Source organism: Eubalaena glacialis, chromosome 10 (assembly GCF_028564815.1).
Source record: "Eubalaena glacialis isolate mEubGla1 chromosome 10, mEubGla1.1.hap2.+ XY, whole genome shotgun sequence".
NCBI classification, from domain to species: Eukaryota; Metazoa; Chordata; class Mammalia; order Artiodactyla; family Balaenidae; genus Eubalaena; species Eubalaena glacialis.
This window is the reverse complement of record NC_083725.1, coordinates 66,217,873-66,237,455: the sequence shown is the minus strand read 5'-3', so window position 1 is coordinate 66,237,455 and position 19,583 is coordinate 66,217,873. Positions and strand designations below refer to the sequence as shown.

Here is a 19,583-nt window from a genome sequence, read left to right as displayed (position 1 = left end):
ATTTTAAGAAATAGGTATAATTTTTGTTTAATGTATTATAAGGCATTGTTTACTATCAAGCATTTCCATACTTTGGATATTTCTGAGTCATTTATCAGTGTGACCATTAGGTAAACTTTCCAAGCTAATACAGGGTTTCCTGGTTTCATTTTGGTGCAGATATTTGTCCTAGCAATTATTTAATAAACATAGGTGGTCATGAATCTATACAAGGAATAGATTTTCAGGTGATCTCAGACTTGCTTATTCACTTTTTCTATTTGATTGGCCAATGCCACCGTTATTTTTGTAGAAGATAGAATTGTGTAATTTTATACACAATTCTGCTATAATCTAGGCTATATGTCAGCATTAATCACCTCACTATTGGTGAAAGTATTAAATGATACTGTTTTGAATAAGACTTCTGGTAATGTTTTATCCCTGGTTTATATTTAATGTATCTATACATTTATATAAAGGCAGGGCCACATGTTTAGTTATACAGTTTGTGCACTGCACAATGGTACCCAGTTGGGGGAGGGGGTTAGTACAGGCTGAAGCCTCACGGTATGTGCCTTGGAAGGGTTGCGTCTCACGACACACTTTTTTTCAATTTCTGAGTGAAGCGGGCTGTATAGGCCAGCAGCAATCCTGTTCATGGGAAGGATGTTTAGTAATTATGACTTTTTTTGTCATTAGTCTTAAGTGATACTGCAGTAAATTTCTACTCCAAGCCTGGGTGATTTACAAGATTAAAAGCTAATAACTTTTCAATTAAACATTAATGATCCATAAGTACACAGCATTCTTAACTTTATGAGCTCTGGAGTAAATGCATGAACCTTCCAGCTTCACACAATGAAGGGGGACATATTGGAAACAGAAAAAACTTACTGCATAAGCCACATATGTCTAGGGTCTTATCTTTGGCAATGACCAAAGTGCCTTATAAGATGTAAAACAAATTAGAATTTCCTACAACTCACCTAGTTTTCCAAACAACATCTTTTCAAATACTAGCTTTACTAGCCAAGCCTGCATGAATTGATCGTTTCTCTCACTGCCGACCATATGATATTCTTCAACTAGTCCCTCTTTTGTGTGTCAGGGAGGGGCAGCCTTGCCTGGATCAACAGATAGACGCTGGCAAGAGGTGAACCAGGATCCTTGCCTGAGGACACAATTTGGACCGTGCTTTGTAAAAGGGATGACTGAAAAAGAGTTAAGATTGCTTCAATTCCACCTCTGAAGAGTACACACCATTTTTCTTTTTTTAAAGAATCTTGATAGATGGACTTTTTTAATATATTATTTATTTATTTATTTGGTTGTGCCAGGTCTTAGTTGCGGCAGCCAGGCTCCTTAGTTGTGGCTCGTGGGCTCCTTAGTTGTGGCACATGTGCTCCTTCGTTGTGGCATGTGAACTCTCAGTTGTGGCACGCACATGGGATCTAGTTCCCTGACCAGGGATCGAACCCAGGCCCCCTGCATTTGGAGCGCAGAATCTTAACGACTGGACCGCCAGGGAAGTCCCAAGTACTCACTTTTCTAAAGCCACCCTGCCATACACCCCCGCCCCCCCACACACAAAGGCACAATCAATTTAGTCTATTGGATTTTTATTGAGCTTACTCTGGGATCAGCTGTGGCATGTCTGAGATATTTTTTCCCCTCTTCTTTTTTTTTTGCTTCAACCCTTGACTAGGATGCAGAGTGGATCTACCTGAATGAGAGAGAAGTCAGGACCTGCTTCACTTGGTAAGGTGGCCTAGCCCCCAAATAAGGCTTGATTCTCAAAGGAAAATGTGGAGAAAGCACAAAAAGAGACAGAGGATTCATTTCATGAGCCCTACTATGTGGGGACCATATGGCACTGTGCCCTCCCGTCAACAAACTTTGGAAAGTTGTGTCGTGATAGGTGCTAGGAGTACAGTGAATAAGACACCTTGCCCTATGGCACTTATAATCTAGTGTCTGACAAATAATTGTGCCAGTCACGTTTGGGATGGGTGTCACAAAGGAAGGGTATAGGGAGCTCTGGGAGTGTGCACAAGGGAACCAGAGAAGGGAAGACTTCCTTGAAGATGAACAGTACATTAAGAACTGAAGGATGAGAGGAATCAGGAAAGAAAAAAGAGGCTGGTTATCACAGAAGAACAAGTGATGGGTTTCTGGAGAGATGAACAGGAATTAAGTCACACAGGGCTTTCAAAGCCATGTTAAGAATTTGAATTTGGAAAGCTCTTGAAAGGGTGGAGAATGGAGTCAAAGGAGGAGGGATACCAGGGAGAAGGAGAATGTGGTAGTTCAAGTAAGAGATAATGGTGATAGAGGCACTGGAGATAGAAAATCAAATATATCTGAGTTATACAGAAAGAAGCAGATATGGGGTGAGTTATCATCAAGTAAGTTTGGGATTTGTTGAGTTTGAAGTCTGGGCGAGATACATATCCTGGTGGAGAGCTTGAGGAGAGTAAAAAATGCGGATCTGGAGGTCAGGTGAGAGATCTGGACTGAAAATATAAATTTGAGAATCAAAAGCATACATGGTATTTGAAGCTATGTGAGTGGATGATTTGTGGAAGAGGGTCTCAGACTGAATCCTAGAAACCAAACTATTTAAGGATTAGTTAGAGGAATGTTGAAGGACATGGGCACCTCCAACCAAAGAGAGTCATCAGTCACTTGAAAAGGAAGCCTAGGGTATAGGCCTGAGTTCTAGTTCCTCGGGGTCTGTGGATGCCAGCTGCTGGGCTGGGTTCAGCTGTGGCTGTTGGCAGGGCTGGCTATGTGGTCCTTCACGAGGCCTGAGGGGTGGAGAGGAGTAACCTGACCCAGCACTGCATCGAGGTAGCAGGCTCCGAGTTGGAGCCCATTGGCATTAGTCCCGGCGGAGTGCTGTTACACACTTCATGTCCTTGTTGGTGTCTAACAGCCCTAGCTTAGGATCCTGGTCCTCCACTGAAAAGCTGTGTGATTGTGTCCAAGTCACTTAAATGTTGGATTCTATATGTGTAAAATGTAGAATTGTCTTAAGGGTTAGCGCCATGGTGTAGTATGAATCTAATTATATTGGGTTTTCTGAATAGGAGCATTCCTGTAAGAGTGCCTGCCCAGGCTTGCCAGGGGTACTTCAAAACTGCTGGACAGACCTGAGGAGTCAACCCCTCTTCCACTGGCCAGTTCAACCTGGAACAACCAACTCTCCTCCCCTTCCTGGTCACCTGGCTGACCTGTGCCCACAGAACCTGTTTGTCTTGGAAGTGGAGACGGGTTCCTCTGCCTTATCCCACCCCCCGTTTTTCTGACGAAGGTGTGGCAGGACAAGCAACGGACCTTTTACACTAGGTGAAAACAATCACCCGTTGTAAAGGTGAGGGCTGAAAAGGAGTTAGGATTGCTTTAATCCACCTCTTTTGTTCCACCTCTGAACAATACGCCTCTCAGAAACCACCCTACCACCCACACCCAGTACATACATCTCACTAAGTTCCTCCCTGGCCATTCCAGAACCTTCCTAGAGAGGTCATCACTGCCTGTCCTAAAGTCTGGTCACTTTATTCCAATAAGCTTACCGCCATTTAACTTTCTCCCCACTTCAATTCACCCCCAAACTTCCCGAAAGACATTTCTGCTAAAGAGAAAAGATGAGTTTTTAGGGAGCTTGGAGAAAGTGAGTTAACAACATTAAGTCATTGGGCCAACCTGGATGGATGTCTGCTCTGCGCCAGGCCTTGGACTCAGCCATGAGTGGGACAGGAGTTGCTCAGTCTGGGGAGGAATATGGTCAGGCCTGTCCCACCACTCTCCCCTCATACGTATCCTCACTCTTCTCTCACCCAGACATCCCCCTTGCCCCTGCCCAGCCCCTCTAAATTAGCAAGGAGAACAAGGAGCCTGAGAGGTGGAACATTCTTACAGAATCCAGTAAGTTACCAAGCTCTGAGGACACCATCCCTGCCCTTCTGATGACCCCTGCCCAGTTCAGGCCTGGCCTCACCTCTCTCTCATGGATCCCTGTACCCGTCTCTGGGTTCCCTTCCTCCACTATTTCCCTCTTTGGCATCTATACCACATATGGGCTGCTACAATGGACTCTTGAAAACAGATATGGACTGGTCAAAACTTTCAAAGGATCAAGTTAAAACTCCAGGTACGGCATTCAAGGCCCTTCTCAGGAACCTCTAATTTATCTTTGCACCTTCAACTCCCAATATTTACCCTTCCAACGACACTAAACGTGGAATGTTTCCCAGACATGTCCTGTTTAGTCCCACCTCTGTACCTCTGCCCAGAGTGCCCTCTCCCTCTTTACACCACTCCTTACCTGCTGGGAAAACTCCTTACCACCTCAAAAGCCATGTGGTAGGTTAAATATGGCCACAAATTTTTGGAACTCCTCCTCACCCCTTTTATCTGGGCTCGTCTTGTGACTTGCTTTGACCAACAGAATGTGGTAGAAGTGACATGATACAAGTTCTGAAGCCCAGGCCTCAAGAGGGCCTGTAGCCTCCACTGTCACCATCTTGGAACCCTGAGACCAACATGCCATGTAGCAGCCCTGGATGAAAGAGCACAGGAGAGTGAGGCCCAGCCACCTCAGTTGAGCCCAGCTCCCAGCTTACACATTAGCTGAATAGAGCCACATGAGAGAGTCCAGGTGGGTCCAACACAAGAACCTCCCAGGTAACTCACAGAATCTTGAGAAATAAAAATGCTGGTTGTTTTAATCCATTAAGTTTTGGGATGGTTTATTACACAGCAGTAGATAACTGATACAATGCAGTTCTAATGTGAAGTCTTCCCTGGCTCAGTCAGGTTCCTTCCCTGAGTTCCCTCTGTGTTTTGTACACATCACATCACTTTATAGTCATTTACTAACCAGCTCTCCCAAGTACAGTGAGCTCTGAGGACCAGGGCTGAGTCTGATTCATCTCCCTCCCAACCACTCACAGTGGTAATGGGATGAAGCCCCTGATCACTTGCCAAGTTCAGTATACTCAGATGTCATGAATTTGGCTAGAAAGTATGCCTAGATGAACATTTCACATGCAAATTACTCAACAAAAATTTTAAAGCACATCCTATGTTAACTCCCAGGCCCTGGAGTTGCTCCCAGTCTTGCAGGGAAACTACTCATTACAATACAGCATCAAAATGTTTCAGTCAAGTGTATTGCTGGGAGTGTACACGGCAGTTGGTTGGTGGGTGAGTCAAGAAAACACCTAGAAGAGGTAACGTTTAGCTTCATCATGAAGGGTAAGCAAGCTGTCACTGTCGGAAGGAAGCATGTAGCCATCCCCCACTCCAAGGAGGAGGAGGGATGCATGGATTGGTCAGATTCAAGTATACTGACCTAAGCCACAGTCCTGGGGGTGGGGCCTCAACCTGTGAAAGAAGGGGGTTAGAGGTAAGTCCCAGTCTGGTGATGGCTCCTGTCTATTTCTTCTCTCTCAGACACTCAAGATAAGATGGGGGCTTGGGCTTCTTCCCATCAACAAGGAGGTGCATTTTCTCCCCCTCCCTGCCCCACTCTCCTTAGAGTGCTAAGCAAGAACCAGAGGGAGGCCAAGGGGAAAGGAACCAGGGCAAAGCCCCAGGCTTAGGGCTCCGTGTTGGGGGTTGGAGCCAAAGGTAATAAAAGGTGTGTTTGCCTGCCATATCTGTGGTGCATATACAGGAATACCTTGGGGTGGTAGGGGGCTGGAGGAATCTATGTTCCAGCCATCCGTCACTTGGCATCAAGCCAGAAGAGGAAATAACCAACAGGAACTTTTCCTGTTCCCAGGAAAATAAGGGACAGAATCCCAGGTAGAGTGAATAGCACTGCAAAGGCAAGTAAATGTGTGGAGTGATAAATGGAGTGAGAAAGGAGCACAGAAAGAGGGTCACAAAGGAACTCTATACAATCCTGCATGAGAAGGCTGAACTTAATCCATAAAAGATGACCTGCTTTGCCCCGTAAACATTCCTGTGTTAGCCAACTGCAAATGTTACTATGGTACTATGTGCCAGGCATGGTTCTAAGTGCCTTACACCAATCAACTCATATTACCCTCTGAGGATATATATCTCATATATCCTCTTAGATAAATAACTTGCCCAAGGTCCCACAAATGAGGAATCTGAGGTTCGAAAGGGTCGCATAAGTGACAGGTCTGTCCTCTTTCACCAACTTTGCTACTCAGCAGCTGTGGTATCCATCAACACTGACACAGGTTCTGTTGAGCTGGACTTACCAGGAGGCTTCCAGCAAGAGGTAGTAGTTGAGCTGAGTCCTGAGAGACAAGGGATCAGAGCCAGCAGAGACCGTGACAGCTTAAAGTGCAGGGACTCCAGGGTGCCTGGAAAAGTGGTTTGAGAATAGGGGGGAATCCAGCAAAAAGAACCACAGAGAAGACACCCAGAGCTTCACAGTGTCAGCACCCAAGAACAGAGCCCAGCAAACCAGTGACACCCTCAGGTACAGGACCTGGCCCAACCTTTTCCTTTCATATCAAAAGGTGGCTGAGATCCAGATTTCTGGATCAAGTTTATCAAAGTAAATGCAGGTTTAATTGAGACAAGAATTACTGTTGCATTGAAACTGAGATTATTTTCTTTCTAGAAATGATTGTGGGCAGGAAGAGGAGGTAGAGAATGCTTTTTAATTATTTTTTAAAACTAGCATTTGTATGGCACTTTTTAGCACTGACAATATTATTTCCTCGCTCCGTATTTCATTGAGAGATGAATGTTAACTTTCTCAATTTTTCAGATGAGAAAACTGAAACCTAGGAGGTTAACAAATTCATACAAAGTCACACAGCTAATGAAAGAAGCTGGGACTCATGCCCAAGTTATTCAGACTCCAAATTCCGTTCTCATTCATTCTTTTATTCTTTCATTCATCGGAAAAAATGTATTGCATGCCCCAAATGTGCCAAGTACAGGACTAGGCACTGAGCATATAGTGATGATAAAATCGTTTATTTTGCTGTTTCTCTTTCTCGGTGCATTAAACACTGAAGCAGGAATCCATTAAGAGCTATAGGAACCTACATCTAGTATTTCTAATGGGCCTCACTGATTACAACTTTTGCAAGGTTCTCCCACTTTTATTTGTAGTTAACTGCTGCCATTATTTCACGGAACACCAGCTTTGTGCCCATCTTGTGCTAGACATTGTGTACGGACTGTAACAACCAAACACGAGAGTACGGTTCGATCTGGTAGTATCTACTATGAGCAAACGACTCAATCCGAGAATAATTATTGAGCACATATTCTGGGCAAAGTATTCATTCAACAAATATTTATTGGCACCTCTGATAATCATAATAGCTAATATTTACTGAACTCTTACTATTTGCCAAGGACCATGCTAAATTCTTTACAGACATTATCATTTCAGTAACTCTTAAGAGGTAGCTATTTGACAGTTTATATCAGCTTGCTCAGCATATGCAGTTAGAAAGTGGTAGAGGCAGAATTTGAACCCAGGCAGCCAGTATTTTCCACCACTTTGTTGTCCCAACTCCCACCCTGGGCAGGGCACTGGGGAGACAGTAGTGAACAACACAGATGCCATCCCTGCCCTCAGGATGCTTACAGACTAGGAGGGAAGATAAAACTTTAAACAAATAACACTCTAGTCTCCTTTGAGTTAATGTTAAACCTTCCCCAACGACATGCCTATTCAAGTGGAACTAGAGAATGAAGAGGCCAAGCAGGTGTTAAGTAGGTGAAGGAGGGGAAGGGAGGTCCATCCCAGCAGTGGAACAGTGTGACAGAAAGCTTCAAGGTAGGAAGAAGTTGGCAGTCCAAAGCTGTGACTTGGCTGATGGCCAGGGTAGGTGGATGACAGTGAGAAGTTGAGGAAAAGAGCATGAGGAGTGGTGTGCAAATCTTCATTGTTCAAAGGTTTTTCCAGCTGCTGTAGAGGATGGATCAGCTGAGAGCAAGAAAGTGTGTGGCGAAACCAAGCAGAAGGCTAGTTCATCTGAGCAGCAGATGCTAGCTTAGATTCGCCTGTTGATGGTGGGAATGGAAGGGGACAGACTGATGAAATATTTAGGAGTTAGAACTGACCAGGCTTTGGTGGGGGGGATGAGGGAAAGGAGGCAGTCAATCACAGTTTGGGGCTTGAACAACACGGTGAGGGTGGAACTCTGGGACAACTCTGGGGAGGAAGATGAGAGCTCAGGCTGCACCCAAGGTGGCTGTGGACCACCACATGGATATGGTAAATAACAGGCTGTTGGTTGGACATATGGCTCTGGAGTTTGGAGGTGCTAAAAGCGAAGGAAATCATCTTGCACAAAGGTGAAAAGAGTGTCCAGGACAGAGTCCTGGAGAACTGCCCCCCCACCCCCCTCCCAACCATTAAAGGACGTTAGAGAGGAAGAAATGAGCAAAGAAAACTGGGAGACATGGTTAAAGAGGGAAGAGGAAAGCCAGGAGAGAGTGGCGTCCCTGAAACAGACAGTAGTGTATTTCAAGAAGAGGAGGACCTGGTGTGGCTGAATTTAGCAGGGAATAAATACAGGAAAGACTGTTGTGATCTGGGATTTGTCCTGAGGTGTCCTCATGAAGGCAGGGCTTGAGGTGCACCTGGGCAGGCCGGGGGATTTAGGTACACAGAGGAGAGGGCCTGACCTGGCATGTGTGGGAAACAGAAAATAACACCAACAGATAGAAATAGAAGGAGGTGGGGCCAGAGGATGCCAAAGAGGGTAAAGAATTGGTGCCATTAATTGACTGGCCAGTTCATGCTCATTTAATGCTCTCAACTACCCTGCAAAGTAGGAAGCTACCAACCCTTTGGTATAGAGGGGAACACTCAGCCCTAGAAATCTGAAATGACTTGTTCAAGATGATACATGTAAGTGGTAATGACTGAATTTTAACCTGGGTCTGTCACCTCATCCTTCCCAAGGAGGCATGGGCATCTATTTCCCTTTCCTTCCCAAGGAGGAAAATAGATCAGAGAGGGTCAGGGCTCGACAGGGGTGGAGAGGAGGGAATAAGCATAGAGAGATTTGGACGCAGTATCAACAAGATGTAGAAAGTCTATATAAGTTGAGGGTGGGGTAGAGAGTCAGGGCTTCCGGTTGGAGCAACTGGGCAGAGGGAGGTACCATTCACTGAAGTGGAAAAAGCAGCATATGGATTCACGGGAAGACGGAGGCTTTGACTTTGACTTGAGTCTGCCCGGCCTACCTGACATCCAGAGGAGATGTCAGGAGGCAACGAGATACACAGATCTGAAGGTCAGAACACTCCAGACTTGGGAGACGTGAAATGCTTCAGTTCTCTTTCCTTTATTTTATCTTCTTAACAACAGAGTTGAGAAGGGACTGGTTCTCAGTTCTGGGAGAGACATGACGGGGGAAGGGTGTCATTCCGCTGATTCAAAGACGACTCCCGGCTCACCTTTGACTCGGTTCCCCCCACAGATGGCTTTTTCCCGCCGCAGGGCCGTGAAACCCAAGACCCTGACCTGCCTTCTGGTGGGTTTGAGTTTCTTGGGCCTGCATCTGTGGTTCCTCGAAGCCAAGTCCCAGCAGGAGAGGATGTCGGATGGCTCCCCGCAGATTGCCCGTGTGGCCCCTGTTGCCGCGCCGCCGTCCAGCCCAGGGCCTCAGTGCTTGGCCAACGCCTCGGCGAACGCCACGGCCAACTTCGAGCGGCTGGCCACGTGCATCCAAGACTTCCTGCGGTACCTCCACTGCCGCCACTTCCCGCTGCTCTGGGATGCGCCGGCCAAGTGTGCGGGCAGCCGCGGGACCTTCCTGCTGCTGGCCGTTAAGTCGTCGCCTGCCAACTGCGGGCGTCACGAGCTCATCCGCTGCATGTGGGGCAGGAGCGCAGCTACGGCGGGCGGACGGGGCGCCGCCTCTTCCGGCGGGGCGCCGCCGCTCCCGAGGACGCCGAGCGCGCCGAGCGGTTGATGGCGGTAATGGCGCTGGAGGCGTGCGATGACGGCGGCGTGCTGCAAGAGGCCTCCGCGGACACCTTCCTCAACCTCACGCTCAAGCACGTGCACCGGATCCACTGGCTGGAGGCCCGCTGCCTGCACGCGCGCTTCCTGCTCAGCGGCGGCGACGACGTCTTAGTGCACACAGCCAACGTGCTCCGCTTCCTGTAGGCGCAGCCGCCCGACCGCTACCTCCTCGTCGCGCAGCTCATGAGCGGCTCTGTGCCCATCCGCGACAGCGGGAGCGAGTACTTCGTGCCTTCGCAGCTCTTTCCCGGACCCGCCTACCCGGTGTACTGCAGCGGCGGCGACTTCCGCCTGTCCGGCCGCACGATCCAGGCCCTGCGCCAAGCCGCCTGCCACACCCCGCTCTTCCCTATCGACGACGCCTACGTGGGCATGTGTCTGGAGCGCGCCGGCTTGGCGCCAGTGGCCACGAGGGCATCCGGCCTTTCGGCGTGCAGCTGCCTGGCGCCCGGCAGCCCTCTTTCGACCCCTGCATGTACCGCGAGCTGCTGTTCGTGCACCGCTTCGCCCCCTACGAGATGCTGCTCACGTGGAAGGTGCTGCGCGACCCCGGGCTGAGCTGGGGCGGGGGGCACAGGGTGTCCTGAGGCCGGGTGGGCTGCGCTGGAGGCGGGGATGAGCAGCCTCCGCGCGTGATGCTTTTCGGGCTGAGCGCATCTTCCCTGCTCTGGATACCTTCTGTCCTACCCAGCGTGGTGCCCTTGAATCCTAGCTGTACTTTGGAATCACCTGAGTGAAGGGGGTGGAAAATGCCTATATCCTGGCCTCATCTCCAAAGGTTCTGATTGTCTTGGGTGCCCCCAGACTTCTCGGTATTTTTTAAAGCTCCTCAGGCGATGGGAATGCACAGCTAGGAATGAAGCCCACTGCACGAGGGATAGACCCAGCTCCATCGCCCCCTTTATGAGCCTTCCAGGACACCCACCTCGAGTCACTGTGGGCAATGGAGGAAGGGAGGTGTGAGGAGCCAGGATCAAATGTCGCCTGCAGGTGCAGGACACATGTGAGTTGTTACTTCATCATTTCCTCCACAAATGTGTGGAGCTGGACTGACAGCCATCAGAGGGATTCCCCTCCCCAGAAGTCAGTCTGCACCTGGGACCTAGAAAGCAACTCCCCCTAGAGCCGGAGCTGAGGGTGTCTGGCAGCCCCCCTCCCACCTGGTTCTCCCCCACTACTCCCCAACCCCAATCCCTGTGAGGCCAAGACCCCCACTGTGCAAAGTGGAAACCGAGGCCCAGCCAGGGCAGTGACTAATCCAGGGCCGTGTGGTCACTGGCAGACAACACACCACGGGTCCCCTCCACACTCAACCTGACCACAGCTAATGGCCTGTTCGGGTCTGGCCCACGCACACCTGCCCTGCCAGCACTCACTCCCAGGGGACAGAGACAGGCTCCTTGCCGGGGTCTGGGCCTCAGGGTCAGTCGGCCTTGGGGAACCAAGCTGGGAGTTCAGTTCAGGGGTCAGTGTGCGGATGCCGTGGGGGTCAGTCATGAGGAAACTAGGAAAGGCAGTGATTGGGGAATCTGGAGGACACTGTTGAGAAAGCCTGTGGAAGGTCAATGTAAGGGGCTATATTTGGGGGCTGGGGGGACCTGATCAGTAACCGTGAAGGACAGTGATTAGGGAGTGTGCAGGGGCGACTGGGGTCTGTTGTGAACATCGAACAGGAGGCGGGGATTCAGTGGCCAGACTCCGAGGGTCAGGCTGTGGTCCTGACCTCCAGGAGCTGCCAGTTGTTGACAAAGTACAAAAATCAAGGAAACAGCTTAAGAGTGAGGCAGATATGTGTGCTGTCAAGGTCTCAACTATGTAAGATAGACAAGAAGGACTGAGCTTCAAGGAGGAAAGCCTGGATGAGAAGCCAGAAGACTGACCAGATGCCTCCCCTGCCCTCAGGTCCAGTCCTCCTCGCTGGCGGACTCCATCCAGCAGAACCATGTGCAGCGCCCTGCTTTGTCGGGCCCTCTCCTGCCCCTGCATCGTCGCACAGCTCTGATCCCTTTACTGGAAACATCCACCAACCACCGCTGTCCATGTCTCTTGTATCAGTGAGGATGCCTGCAGGGGAGGCTGGCCACCAAACTCTACTACCCGCTTCCTCCTGGGCACACACCTAGACTACACTTCCCAGACCCCCTTGCAGTGAGGCGTGGGCATGTGACCAGGCTGTTTTCATGGCTGTGTGTGGTTGTGATGAGGACCCCTCCTGAACCCGGGCCTCACCTGTGCTCACTTTCCCCTTCCCCCGGATTGGAACACGGATGGGCCTGTGACCTTGCAGATGAGGACAACACCCCAGGCCTTGGCCTGGGTTTCTCAACCTTGACACTATTGCCATTTGGGGTAGGGCGGTTCCTGAGCATGAGAGAACATTTAGCCGTATGCGTGTCATCTGCCCAGTAGATGCCAGCATCACACCCCGAGTCATGACAACCAAATATATCTCCAAACGTTGCGAAATGTACTCTGGTGAGCAAAGTCACCTGTGGTGGGAACCACTGGCCTAGAGGAAGGCAGGGAAACAAGAGGGCTTCCCAGTTCACTCCAGGGAGCGGGGCTGCCCATGGACTGACCTGGAATACTCAGCTCAAACTATTGAGAAGAACAAAATAAACCTTTATGTTTTTTGAGCCTCTGGGATTTTGTCAGCACTTTGTTAGGGCAGCCTTGCCTTATCCCAGGTAACCTAATGTGTCCTCTCTGATCCCTGTTTCCCCCCAACCAGACTGGCTGCTCCCAGAGGGAGGTACGATGTTTGAATCACATCGGGTGTTACCCCATGGATGGAGGCCCTGGCATCTTGCAGGCTCATGCTTGGCTCTGGGAGGTGGAAAAAGCAGGAGGAAAAGGCACCATCCAAACACCCTTTCTGCAGTCCTGACCATGGGTGCTCAGGAGCCGTGGCCACTTGTCCCTTGCTGGCCTTGCTTCTGAGCAGGGGCTGGCTCATAGTAAGTACTTCCTAAATGCTTTAGGGGTGAACAATTGAATGGATGTGCCCACTCATCTGTGCCCATCTGTCCGAGTGGCATGATCTGTATCCATCGGGAGAGTGTATTAGTTTCCTATTGCTGCTGTAACAAATTACCACAGACTTTGTGGCTTAAAAACACAAACACAGTTATTATCTTACAGCCCTACATATCAGAAGTCCAGAATGAGTCTTGCTGGGCTAAAAGTCAAGGTGTCAGCAGGCCTGCATTCCTTCTGGAGGTTCTAGGGCAGAATTTATTCCCCTGCCTTTTCCAACTTCTAGAGTGTGCCCACATTCCTTGGCTTGTGGCCTCCCTTCATCTTCAAAGCCAGCAGTCACATCATTCTGACCTCTGCTTCCACTGGTCCCATATCCTCTGACTCTTCTGCCTCCCCCTTCATTTATAAGGACTCTTCGATCACACTGGGTCTGCCTGGGTAATTCAGGATTATCTTCCTGTTTTAAGGTCTGCTGATCAGCAACCTTCATTCCATCTATAACCTTAATTCCCTTTTCCCATGTAACCTAACATTTGCATAGGTTTCAGGGATTAGGGCCTATACATCTTTTGGGGGCCATTATTTCTCGTACGATGGTGTCCAATAAATATTTGTTGAATAAATGAACAATAATGAAATAATGAACAAAAATTAATAAATTAACAAATGTGATTCCTTCACACAGACCTCTGTGATGTGAACTCATTCTGGACAGCTGAGTATCATTAACCCTGAATTCTCTTCCCACACTTGCCATTTATCAAGTGCTGTAACAGACAAGAAAACAAGAATGCTGAGGTGTCGGGAGAGGACACCTCTGTGTCCTTAGAAAAGTCTGAATTCTGTGCTGTGACAACTTCCTCCCATTTCCCTGACAGGCAGGTGGATTATCCCCACTTTATGGGTAAAGAGATTAAGATTCAGGAAACTCACAGCTCAGAAGAGTCAGAACGCCACATTTATAGGCCTACTTTGTCACTCTGGGTCCTGGTCAACCCATCTCTGAAGCTGGGCTGCTCACTGTCACCAGGCCCAGCGAAGGCCCACGGCCCGCGCAGCCCTGGCACCACCTGATGTTACCTGGTTCCCTTCCCCTCGCCTGGCTCATCGGGCTCTTTTGCGCCCCGCAGCCGCCAGGGGGCGCGCCCTGCATACAGTTTCCGCGCGGAGGCGGGCGGCTGGTTCTTGGGTCTGGGTAAATCTGGGCCTCAGGAGCCTGTGCTCCCAACTCCCTTCACCAGGCCGGCCTAGCTGACAAGAACCCCATGAGCAAGGAAAATGATAGGCCTGTCTCACTAACAAACACAGATGCAAAATCCTACACGAAACGCTAGTAGACAATGAGGCAATATGTAAAAAGGATGTCAGAGCACCTAGATGGATTTATCCCAGAAATTTGAGGTGGGCTTAGCATTAGAAAAGGAATCAGAATACATGGATAAAAAAGGAATATCTGTCAATGTGGTACATCACACCAAGAGAAATATGAATATCTCAGATGTGGCAGGGGGAGGGCATGTTTGATAAAATTCAACATCTGTTCGTGATTTAAAGAAAATCTTGGTAAAAGGTGAAAGCATTTCCTTTAAGAGTCAGAAAAGACTAGACGTGTCCATCATCACCACTGTTTAACATTGTCCAAGGCTTGAGAGCACAGCAAGGCAAGATAAAGATTTAAAATGATAATGAGGGAATTCCCTGGCCGTCCAGTAGGTAGACTCCACGCTTTCACTGCCGAGGGCGTGGGTGGTCCAGGAACTAAGATTCCACAAGCCATGCAGGGCAGCCAAAAAATAAAAAAATAAAATGATAATGACTTGAAAAAAGAAAGAAAATTATCAGAACTTCAGAGGCTTGCAACCCTATCAGATCCAATTTCCCCACAAAATTAATGCTATACTCCTTATCCTGAAATGAAATTCTTAGAGAATATTATCTGTCCACACATATATTTTCCAAAAATCAATATAATTCTTTTATTGTAATATAAAAGGTTAATAAAAGACAAAATTGTATGAATTATGATGTGTAAATTCTTGGGCACAACAAAAAACTCCCTTACAAATTTTCAAATCTCCCCCCAGGGGGCAGTACACCTCATTGAAAACCATTAGCTACTTAGAAAACCCACCAAAACACACCAAATCCTACAGTTAATTAATTAAAATAATTTTAAAATGTACCAAGTCTTCCAGTACAAAATCAATGTACAAAAATCAATTTAACTTCTATATAGTAGTAACAAGCAATCAGGAAAAGTCATTTGTAAAAGTACCATTTATAATAGAAATAAAAATGTACCTAGGACTGAATCTAAAAGCGATGCAAGAAAAAAAAGTTAAGATATTTTTAAACATCTAAATTAATGTGTAGAGATATCATGTTATAAAGCACCTCCAAGCCCCTGACTTCCTTGTATCCTCCCCGCATCCAGGGAACAGGGATTATTATCATCCCCATTGGGCAGATGTGGAGACTGAGGCCCAGGTAAGTAAATGACCGGGCCTCCTGCCTGCCATTCCTGGGCCCTGACCACTGCCCCAGACACCGTGCCTGTCGTCCACCACACCCAGAGCCGAAGGCTGCAGCTGCACAAGGCCAGAGGCCAGGTCTGCAGGCTCCAGAGAGAAGGAGGCAGACAGCAGTTTGCCACACGCACGCACACACACACACACACATGCACACACAGCTATAACATTTGTGTCTTCAGCAAAGGAAAACCCCCTCAGCCCCACCCATCTCAGCGGCACTTGGGAGCAGGAGGCAGTAACCCTTCGAGGCAGGAGGGGAGGGTGGAGCTCAAAGGTAAGGCCCCCACCTCAGTTTCCTCCACCCCGATGCCATACCTATTCCCTCCCTCAAACCCGGAAGAAAAGAGCAAATAATGATTCTGGGGAGACCAAGTCCGAGCCTGAGGGGCCCCGAGAGATGCCTTCCCTGCCCCCAGCCCCAGTGGAAGGAAGGGAAAGCGGGCCAGAAAGGAGCAGTGGCTCCAGCGTCGCACAGTGAGGGCCCCAGGCCCGACCCCAGCTCGGAATGCAGCCCTGGGGAGCAGACGCTCTGGGGTTTGAACATAACTACTTCGAGTGTTTGTCTGCCCGGGCCCTGAGTGAAGCCCCTCCCGTCGCTGCCCAAGCAGAGTGAGGACTCCGCCCGTCAAGGCTGGGCTCTGAGCCGGAGCCTGAAGCCGGGAGAGCAGAACCACCGGCTTTGAAGGGGCCTCCCGGGCTGGGTGCCCGGGTTTCGGGGTGGGGGTGGGGAACTGCCAATCTCTTAGCCTTGACTCAATGTCGTAACAGTTGTTAGAGCTGGCCTCTCTCCACCCTGGGACGGTCATTTGCAGAATGATTCTGTAGTGGTGACGACCCTCTCCTCCCCTCCAGCCTAGACTCAGCCTGGCCTTGGAGGAACAAACAGGCCCATTAACCTATTTTCCCAGCAGAAGAGCAGTCTTCCCGGAAGGTTAGTTCTCATACTCCCAAGAACACAGAAATGACGTTTTTAAAATGTCTTTTTTTTTTTTCTTTCTTTACTCCTGGTCTCAAGAGTTTGGAGCTATAGATAAGAGATTGGATTTGTATTCTAGAAAGTTCAGTTGGCTGTGGGAGAAGGGATCTGAGGGGCAGAAGGGGTCCTGGGGAGAGTGAGGCAGTTGTTTATTTATTTGTTTATTTTATTTTTGGCTGCATTGGGTCTTCGTTACTGCGTGTGGGCTTTCTCTGGTTGCAGAGACGGGGGGCTACTCTTCGTTGCGGCGTGGGCTTCTCATTGCAGTGGCTTCTCTTGTTGCAAGCACAGGCTCTAGAGCGCAGGCTCAGTAGTTGTGGCGCACGGGCTTAGTTGCTCCGTGGCATGTGGGATCTTCCTGGACCAGGGCTCGAACACGTGTCCCCTGCATTGGCAGGTGGATTCTTAACCACTGCGCCATCAGGGAAGTCTGCCACCCATTTTTAGTTATAGAAGCTTTTATTCTTTTATGTCTGCTAAAGCTATTTCCTCCTCATAGTATTACTTTTTCAGCGTTCCCATTCTTGCATGTTTATCTTTCCATATGGACTTTGCATCTCGTCTATCTTCATAAGAGAGCTTGCTGGTATTTTTATTGGGATTGCATTGAATTTACAAATTAACTTAGGGAGAACTAACATCTTTATAATGTTGAGTCATAGAATCCAAGAACAGGGGATATCTTTCCATTTGTTCTTAGTTGGTGTCTTTCAAGAATGTTTTAAAATTTTCCTCATGTAGGTTTTATGCATTTCTCATTAAATTTGTTCCTAAGCACTTAATCTTTTTTTGTTTTTATTATGAAAAGGGTTTTCTCTACCCTTATGACCTTTGTTTATTATTTGTATATATAAAGGCCATTGAATTTTGTATTTTAATTTTGAATCCTGCTACTTCACTGAACTCTTTCACTATTTGAATTAGTTTTATCATTGGTTCTCTGGTTTGGTTTTTTTTTTCAGGTATAACATTATATCATCTGCAAATAGATATAGCTTTTTTTTCTTTACTCAATCTTAGGCCTTAAGTTGATTTATTTTGTTTAATTGCATTGGCTAATATCTCTAGTACAATGTGGAATAGTGGTGTAGATAGTGGCTATTCTTGCCTTGTTTCTGATCTTAGTGGAAGTGCTTCCAGTGTTTCTTGATTAAATAAGATGTCGGCTTTAGGACTACATTTTATCGTGTTGAGAACGTATCCCTCACTTCCTATTTCATTGAATGTTTTTATTGTGAATTGGTGTTGAATTTTGTTAAAGGCTTTCTTGGCATCTATAGAAAAAAATCATGGTTGTCCCCTTAGGTTCATTAATATGGTGCATACTTGTTATGGGTTGAATTGTGTCCCCCCCAAAGATGTTGAAGTCTAACTTCCAGTGCCTCATAATGTAAATTTGGAAATAGGGTCTTTACAGAGGTGATCAAATTAAAATGAGGTCATTAGGTGGACCCTAATCCAGGATGACTGGTGTCCTTATAAACAGGGGAAATTTGGACACAGAGATAGACAGACACACAGGGCGAACACATGTGAACATGAAGGCGTAGATCATGGTGTTGTGTCTACAAGCCAAGGAATGCCAAAGATTGCCAGCAAACCACCTGAAGCTAGGAGAAAGGCATGGAGCAGATTGTCCCTCACAGCCCTCAGAAGGACCCAACCCTGATGACACATTGATCTTGGACTTCTAGCCTCCAGATCTGTGAGACAATAAGTTTCTGTGTTTAAGCTGCCCAGTTTGTGGTACTTTCTTATGGCAGCCCTAGCAAACTAATGCTATTAATGGATTTCCTATTATTAAACCAACTTTGTATTCCTGAATAAATCCCACTTGGTTTGGGCTGGTTCTTAATAGTATCCAGGATACTAACAAAATATAAGCAGTGTTTCAGAGTAGCATGGAATTAAGAGCAACTCAAAATTCATTTTGTCCTTCATATCCCTATTTTCCATGGTGTGTGCTCTCCCCTGGACTCCAGTGTGACTCTCCCATTTCCCAAACTCTCAGGAGAATACCATTAGTTCTGCATGTCCTGAAAAGTTCTGTATGTCCACCTCCACTCCTCTCCCTGCGATCCCGTCCCCTTGGCTAGATGGGTGTGGGGGAACTTGAATGGTTACTTGAATATTTTACCCCAAGACACCAGGCGTTAGGAGCCTCCACGTTGAGCCATTTCCCATGCCAAGGGGCTTCCTTTAGGGTTCTCAAACAATAGCTAGACAATTAGATCTGTTGGGATTTTTAAAAGTAATTATTATTATAAGGATTTCACTTGGGAAACTCGTTACATACAGGAGCAGTGAAGATAGGGGTTTGCTGGCCTGCAGCAAAGAAGATTCTCTCCAGGGCTCTGGTGGGGTGGAGGCTGTGGAGTCCTGCAGAACTAGGAAGAGGGAACTAGGTCAGCTCTGGGTGACAAAGACTCTCCCAAGACAAGTAGAAAGGGCTGCCCTGTGAGGAAATGAGCTCCTAGTTACAGGGGGATGCAGCAGAGGTTGGACAGCCAGTCAAGAAGCCATCAGAGGTGGCCTTTCCCTGGGGGAGAGAAGAGGAGGAGGGGGATAGAGGAGGAGGAAGAGGGGAAGGGCATGAGTGGAGTCAGACAGGGTAGGGAGGATCCCAGTTCTGCCATTTCCTGATTGTGTGACCGGGGCATCTCCTGAGGCTCAGTTCTATCATCTGTAAAATGGGGCTAATGAGGGCTCCTGCCAAGGGTGGTTGTGAGAATTACATGGGAAAAGCACCTGCACAGGAGGCCCCGTGATGGCACCATTCGGTGAATCAGTTTATAGCAACCGACCAGCAGGGACCTAGGGCCAGAGCATCATCAGAGCCCCGCCCCTTCCCCCAATTTTTTGGGAGACCAAGCTCTTCCTGGCTTGTCTGGAAACCTCTCCATCTCAACCCCCAACAAGAGCAGGGCCAATGCCTCCCCCACTCCACCAGGCTGGGTGCCCTGGACAGGTCACTGTCCCTCTCTAGGTCTCTTTCCTCATCTGTCAGAGAAGGTGGGAGCTGCCAGAGTTGGGCTCTGAGGTGGGCCCTTCCAGTTCTAACATCCTAGAATGGATGGGCTTCTAACCAGCCATGTGTACATGTCTCTGCTCTTGGGACCCAGTGTCTTCA

At 48.2% G+C, this 19,583-nt stretch overlaps 2 protein-coding genes across 3 annotated transcripts in view; both read left to right on the top strand.

Moving 5' to 3' along the window:
* Positions 1-9,419: 9,419 nt before the first annotated feature.
* B3GNT6 (UDP-GlcNAc:betaGal beta-1,3-N-acetylglucosaminyltransferase 6) lies at positions 9,420-10,554 on the top strand. Its single transcript, XM_061203058.1, is given in 3 exon segments — positions 9,420-9,822; positions 9,825-10,367; positions 10,370-10,554. Coding segments are annotated over 3 exon segments (1,131 nt in total).
* Positions 10,555-15,737: 5,183 nt separating this feature from the next.
* Positions 15,738-19,583, top strand: part of CAPN5 (calpain 5) — a 58,696-nt gene continuing 54,850 nt past the window's right edge. The window contains exon 1 of one of the 2 annotated variants that reach the window (XM_061202824.1): positions 15,738-15,751. The gene's annotated coding sequence lies outside the window, so the exon portion shown is untranslated. Of the gene's footprint in view, positions 15,752-16,354; positions 16,409-19,583 lie in introns of those variants that run through there. The other variant, XM_061202826.1, reaches the window with a different exon arrangement.